The sequence below is a fragment of the Monoraphidium neglectum genome (genome assembly GCF_000611645.1).
Source record: "Monoraphidium neglectum strain SAG 48.87 unplaced genomic scaffold scaffold03263, whole genome shotgun sequence".
NCBI lineage: Eukaryota > Viridiplantae > Chlorophyta > Chlorophyceae > Sphaeropleales > Selenastraceae > Monoraphidium > Monoraphidium neglectum.
Window position 1 is genome coordinate 1 of NW_014010365.1, and position 6,834 is coordinate 6,834.

Sequence of the window (6,834 nt, forward strand, 5' to 3'; positions counted from 1 at the left end):
CAACCCACCTCCTCAATGTCGGCCCTCTCGGCCTCGAACTGCTTGGGGTCGTCGTAGTTGATCTCCTCAAACGTCTTGCGGCCGTCGGCAAAGTTGCCGGGGTTGATGCGGATCTGGTGGCAGGCAACACACAGAGAACGGCGAGCTAATGTGAGCGCATGAACACAAAATAGAGGCCTTGATGTGCGAAACGACGCGCATGATGAGCAGGCCGCTGTGCCATTCCAAAAGCCCGTCCGCAACCTGTTTCCCGCCTCCGCTCTCTCCCTCCACTGGCGCGTCCGCTGCGGTAGCGCCCTAAACTCTAGTCCCGTTCATCTCCGCCGCGCATTTCGATGCCTTCTGAACCTTCTTTTGCGCACTCGCCCCCGTCTTAGACCCCCTCGCTTTGCCGTGCGCGCCTCGCCACAGCTGCTTTACCTGTGCAACACCCACGTCTACCTCGCCCAACTCGACCGCCCCCGCCCTTGTCCTGCCTGAATTCCACCGCCTCCACCCCTGAAACGCTACCGCGCCCGCCCACCTTTTCAAAGGCCTCCGCCACCATCATGGCCACCGCGGGCTGGAAGTGGATGTCGGCCACCAGGGGGGTGTCGTAGCTGCGGGCAAGCAGGTGAGGGCAGGCGAGGTGACGTGCGTGGCTGCTTGTTTTCAATGGTGCGAAGTCATGCACACACACATGTGCATCACACCTTCCTAGCGCAGGGGCGGCCTGCTATGTGGTACCGTCGCCTGCTCGCAGAGAGGTTGCAACGCCCCCGGCCCTCACCCGTCCTTGAACAGCTGCTCGCGAATCTTCATGCACGCCTCCGCCTCGCGGCGCCCCTGCACCGTAATGCGCACGATGTCAGCGCCCGCGTCCGCGCAGCGCTTGACCTGCGGTGAGGAAGCGGCAGTCGGCAGGTGGGGTGTTGGTGGCATGTAGGGGCGGTCCTGAGTGGGGCGTCGTCACTCTGATTGCTGCAGCGCGGGCGTATGCCGCGTTCGTTGCTGGTGTAACATGCACTTGCAATACCTTGGCCCCTGCACAGCTGGTCACTTGACCTAAGCGTGAAAATCTGCTTAGCCAGGCTGCTCAAGCCGCAAACAGCCTGCGACCTGTGTGCGAGCCTGCACCCAGCACCCAGCTACCATCGTGCGACCCCTCGCACCATACAGCCAGTGACATGGTATGTTCTACCCGGCAGCCATGCCCTTCCACGTCCACAAATGCATCGCGCAGCACACACCCTCGCCTGCACATGCCCACGGCACCTGCTCCACGGTCTTGGCGACGTCGCGTGTGTCGGTGGTGGTCATCGTCTGCAGCGCAATTTTGTGCTCGCTGCCCACCTTGACAGGTCCAATCTACGGGTATGCATGCCAAGGGGCGCCGGGAGGCCAGTGTTGCATGCCAACGGGCACCGAGAGTTCAGAGTTCAAGGGCTGTGCGTGATGCGTGCAGCGCAAGCGTGCTCGCGCAAGCAAGTCTGCGTGCTCGCCGTGCCTGACGTATGTGCAGGCAATTGCGGCAATGCCTAAACGCATCGCAATAATAAGATACAAATCACACGTTGATAGTCCTGGTCGGCCTGCGCTTGGTCTGGTGGATGCTCTCGCAGTACTTGGGCGTAACGAGCTCCTTGCTCGGGATCACCAGCTCAGCAGCGGCGGCCTGCGATACATCCTCCATTAGCATGCTGCCTGGTTCAGCCGCGGGCACGCCACCCCGCGGTCCATCGACCCCTCAGTGCAGCAAGTGCTGCTCAATCATTCAGGGGTGCTCACCCGCGGCACCGTCGCCAAGACGCGGCTCCGGCCGCGCAAGGATGCCATGCGAGGGCCCTGCAACATCTGTCCTGGGCGGAGCGTCGCCATCCCGCTTGCTGGTCGGGAGGGAGCACAGCGAGTGAATTAGATCCAGCCAAGCAGACGGCAGGAGCTGACGTTTTACTCAATATGCAATAAGAGTTGAGTTTAAATACGATTGCGCGGAGGCTGCCGGGGGTCTGTCTCGGGGAGGAGAGCGACCGACACACTCCTCCGGTGGCCACTCGACACCGCTTCTTGCTTCGCAACCGCCCCGCATCTTGCATACTTTGAACGGAACGGCACATTCAGTGGATCAAGATACGCACCAATAACACGTTCTTGCATAGAAAGGAAGCCGTGCATCCACGCAGACTCTACTGTCGTCCGGCGCAGCAAGCACACAAAGGCGGCAGCAAGCAGCATGGCCACGACAGGGGTGAGCTTTGCTTCTGTCTGGAGCAATTTATGGCTTCTCCATGTCGATTTGTGGAGATCGCACGACCCCACCGCGCATCACAGGCGCTCCCAGGCCAGGAGGCGCCCGCAGGCGTGCCTTGCTTCAAGCTGGTGCTCGTGGGCGATGGCGGCACAGGTGCATGGATTTTTGGGGATCACACCCGCGCTTGCAAGACTCCTGAAGGGCTGGCAAACGCGATCACGCCTTCAGATCACCCGGGGAGAGTTCTGGAGGAAGCTTTTTGATTTGACATTCAAGCAGCGAAGGCACACTGATGCATAGAAACAGGATTTGATGGGTGAAGGGGGCTGGTGTTGGGGCCCGAGGCCCTCGCACCGCCACGAGTCCTGCGCAGCCATGGAGCGGATGCGGCCCGCTTGCCACCGCTGCTCAGGCAAGACCACTTTTGTGAAGCGTCACATCACCGGCGAGTTTGAGAAGAAGTACGAACGTGAGGGCTGGCATGGACACGGGCGTGGGTGGGCAATGGCCACCGCTTGGGGGCAGCAGGCACGCTTGGCCGCAGCGGATCAGTGCGTTTGTACGTTTGTTGCGCCACGGAGCTTCACGTGCCATCAGCATGCCCAAAGTCACGCTCTCAACTCTGAAGAGCTCTGCCTGCCCCCGCAGCCACCATTGGCGTGGAGGTGCGGCCATTGGACTTTACCACCAACCGCGGCAAGATCCGCTTCTACTGCTGGGACACGGCCGGCCAGGAAAAGTTTGGCGGCCTGCGCGACGGCTACTACATCCACGGGCAGTGCGCTATCATCATGTTTGACGTCACGTCGCGGCTAACCTACAAGAACGTTCCCACGTGGCACCGAGACCTATGCAGGTGCGGGGACGCGGTGTGGCTCGCTCGGGTCGAGTAGATCAGCAGACGCGCAGCCTGCTGGAGTAGGGCTGTCAAAGGCAGACACAGACGCGCAGTCGCAGTTGAGACACAAATGGTGGGGACATAGAATCCCTGGCAGCTGGCCAGGCACACGGCGGCTGTCGGGTCTGGCTGCAGCTGCTTACTAAGGCGCTGGACATGGCTGACCACAGGGAGTGAATGCGCGCCACTTACAGAGCAGCAGGTGCGTGCGCAATGGGTCCTTTTGGTCTCACACGCCACCCTTATCTGATCCAACCTCCACCCCTCAGGGTGTGCGAGAACATCCCAATCGTGCTGTGCGGGAACAAGGTGGATGTCAAGAACCGCCAGGTCAAGCCCAAGCAGGTGACCTTCCACCGGAAAAAGAACCTGCAGTACTACGAGATCAGCGCCAAATCCAACTACAACTACGAGAAGCCCTTCCTCTACCTGGCACGCAAGCTTGTTGGGTGGGTGTCTGGGGGCTCGGCGAGGGGTGCACTCATCCTAGAAGGCTCAAGGCTTTCTTGTTGTTGACCTCATGGCAAGCAAGCTGGGTTTGCTGGGGACCCTGCCCGCCAGAGATGCAAGCAGTGCGTTCTGCAATTAGATACTTTGCGCGCCGCCAGTCCCAGTGCACGTCGCCTGGCACCCTCCGCGTCGCCTCGCAAATGCGCATACACCTGGCTACCGTCCAGCCTCGCGGCCCCTCCCACCCCTGCAATTTCAATCGCACCTCTCCTCCAACAGGGACCCCGCGCTGTCGTTTGTGGAGGAGGTGGCGCTGCCGCCCCCCGAGGTGCAGATCGACCTGGCGGAGCAGGAGCGCAACGAGCGGGAGCTAGCGGAGGCCGTCAATGCGCCGCTGCCCGCGGACGACGACGACGAGCTCATTGACTGACGCTGGCAGCTGGAGAGGGGGGGATGTCACGTGCCAGTGCGCCGCGGAGGACAGGATTGGCGCGGTGTGTGGGGTTGTCTTTTGCCTGTGGCCCGTCGTGGCTCTTGGTGCTTCCTGGGCGCGGCGGCGGCGCGGGGCGCGTGCTGGGTTTTATGAGTCGTCTGTGCCTTTCCGCACACCCCCACCTGCGCGGCGTGGTGTCGGGTGGAGGGCGGTGACCACTCGCTTGTGCAGTCTCCACGGCAGTCGGTACTGTTTCGCCGCGCAGCAGCAGCTTTCCGCCCGGTGCATTCACCAGGCGGCAGCGTCAACCTGGGGCCAGTGCGTCTCATGCTTAAGGCACACAGGTCCACAACTGTCGCAATGGGACCCTTGTCAGGCTCAAATATGAATTGCAACCGTGCTCGTCATGAGCGACCGTGCTTGTCATGAGCGACCGTTCTGAGAGAGTAACAGTTTGGAGACATTTGATATGATGCTTGCAATGGCCGAGGTGCCATCCGGCTGTTTGTGCGACTATGTGAGAGGTGAATATTTCGGGAGGGGCGCATCTGCGCTGTTGTGGGGCCAAGTGCTGTCGAGGAGGTGCCCATCTGGGGTGGGGTTTTCCCGTGTGATGAGTGTCAAGGCAGCTGCCCCAGGGAGGCACTGGCTGCATCTATGGTCATGGTGGTGATAGCGGGGATGTTGCAACACAAGGTTCAGCGACGTACTCAGCCAGTCACAAATCAAGCAACACATCGAAACACTGTCAGGTGTTTGTCGTTCTGCAACTCATCAGCAACCCAGTGGATGAGTGGAGCGTTGACTTCGGTCCAAGAGAGGTGGACGATGTTTCGACGTCAGTTGCCATGATATCTGCGACGCGTACAATATCAGTGATATCACCGCATTCTACCATTCTGTTTCATGCTTTCGCGCGTGGCCCACAAAAATGATGGAGATGGGCCTCGCGCGATAAAGCGCTTGAAGCATCCGAGTGATAAGATGTTGTTGACGCGCGTTTGAGCTTTAAGGTGTCGTGTAGCTCGCTCGAACTGGGAGCAAGATGCACAGTGAGTGCGCACATTGGACTGCGCGCTGGCGCTTGGCTTCACTGTGTGCTGCATGCAGCCTGTCGATGCCCAGTTGCGCGCAGCATGATGCAGTTGCTGCCCGGCACGGAGGGCTAGACCTCCAGCCGTACCTCGCATCCATGATGGCATATGCCTTGCACAAAGCTTTTGGAAACATACGGGAATGCTCCATGTGGCCGTTCATGGCATGTTCAGCAGCGGCGGCGACATGGGCGTCAAGGCCGCGTTTCATTGCTGCACCTTGGGCGGTATCTGTTACACATGCGCGCTGCAGAGTACCGGCTGGTGGCCAAGAAGGGGGAGGGCACGTTCAGCGAGGTCCTCAAGGCGCAGTGCGTGAAGAGCGGGCGCTATGTGGCCATCAAGTGCATGAAGAACAAGTTTGACTCCCTCGACCAGGTGCGGCGCTGTGTTGTGAACATGTTGATGCACCTTGAGACTCATTGAAGCCTCATACGGCCATGGCGGCTGCGGGTGCAGGGTAGACGGTGAGGCGCGGCGGCGTCAGGTGCCCAGGAATTGCAGCGAGGACCCGTGCGTGCCTGTGCATGCCTCGCTGGCGCTGGCAGGTGAACAACTTGCGGGAGATCCAGGCACTCAGGCGACTGAGCCCCCACGCTCACGTGATCAAGCTGCTGGAGGTGCTGTATGACCAGCCCACCGGCAGGCTGGCGCTGGTGTTTGAGCTCATGGTGGGTGGCTAGGTCGGTGGCTCGGGCGGTGGACGTATGATTAAGATGAGTGTACACTCATCCCCTGGATCCCCTATATGTAGGGGTGATGCGACCACAGTAGCGCCGTCTACTGGGAATGGCCAAGCTATTACATTGCAATCAAGCGAACACACTGCAGGCGTCCGCCCCCCCACTCAACGGCACTGTGCACCCACATCCAGCACACAGTCGCTCCGGCCATGTCTGTCAACGCTGCAATCTATGCGTCCTGGGACGAGCTAATCCATTACGTTGATCACCTCCTCAATGAAACCCTCACTTTCTATCCCTTGTTCAGGACATGAATATATATGAGGTGATCAGGGGCCGGCGCCACTACGTGGCTGAAGAGCGCGTGAGGTCATTCATGTACCAGCTGCTCAAGGCCATGGACCACATGCACAGGTGCGATGCAATCAGCAACCGCCGCGAATTTTTGCATCGCGTACCCTCTGCCGGCTGGTGTTGAGATTGATTTGCTGGCGCGGGTTAATACTGCGGGGCTGCTGGGCAAATATAGCTGTCAATAGCCTCAGGGTGACGGGAGGGCCCAAACAAACTCATTCACCACAAAACGCTCACTACACCACAACAAGCTCACTCACACCAGTACCAAGTGTCAAGCTGAAGATGTTCGGTGTCATATTACACGCATGCAGGAACGGGATATTCCACAGGGACATAAAGCCGGAGAACATCCTCATAATGGATGATGCCCTCAAGCTTGCAGACTTCGGCAGCTGCAGGTGCACACTGGTGCACGACGTTATATGCTTATTGTGGGGCTAGACCACTGTTGACAAGCGCCTGCATGTTGAGAGTATACAAGCGCCTGCATGTTGAGAGTACATAAGAGGACATCTGCCTGCGGCTTCTCTCGTGCCAACCTGCACATCAACCAGCTTGCCATTCATGGCTGTTTCACAGGGGTGTTTACTCGAAGCAGCCCTACACGGAGTACATATCAACAAGGTGGTACAGGTGAGCACGCGTGCGCACACGCACGCACGCATGCGCGCGCGTGCGCGCGCGCACAC

The 6,834-nt window shown here is 59.7% G+C and overlaps 3 protein-coding genes across 3 annotated transcripts; 2 read left to right on the forward strand and 1 right to left on the reverse strand.

Annotated features, from left to right (window-relative positions):
• Positions 1 to 297: 297 nt before the first annotated feature.
• Positions 298 to 1,299, reverse strand: MNEG_12472 (hypothetical protein; the record flags this gene model as incomplete). Its single annotated transcript, XM_014039054.1, has 4 exons — positions 298 to 420; positions 524 to 599; positions 770 to 876; positions 1,255 to 1,299. 4 exons carry the CDS (start codon positions 1,297 to 1,299, stop codon positions 298 to 300), a joined length of 351 nt encoding a protein of 116 aa, XP_013894508.1.
• A 1,306-nt stretch (positions 1,300 to 2,605) lies between these two features.
• Positions 2,606 to 4,008, forward strand: MNEG_12473 (GTP-binding nuclear protein Ran-2; the record flags this gene model as incomplete). The annotated part of the gene is made up of 4 exons (XM_014039055.1): positions 2,606 to 2,699; positions 2,879 to 3,086; positions 3,398 to 3,577; positions 3,858 to 4,008. 4 exons carry the CDS (start codon positions 2,606 to 2,608, stop codon positions 4,006 to 4,008), a joined length of 633 nt encoding a protein of 210 aa, XP_013894509.1.
• A 1,048-nt stretch (positions 4,009 to 5,056) lies between these two features.
• On the forward strand, positions 5,057 to 5,788 carry MNEG_12474 (hypothetical protein; the record flags this gene model as incomplete). Its single annotated transcript, XM_014039056.1, has 3 exons — positions 5,057 to 5,063; positions 5,359 to 5,483; positions 5,654 to 5,788. The coding sequence occupies 3 exons, from the start codon at positions 5,057 to 5,059 to the stop codon at positions 5,786 to 5,788; spliced, it is 267 nt and encodes an 88-aa protein (XP_013894510.1).
• Positions 5,789 to 6,834: the final 1,046 nt, after the last annotated feature.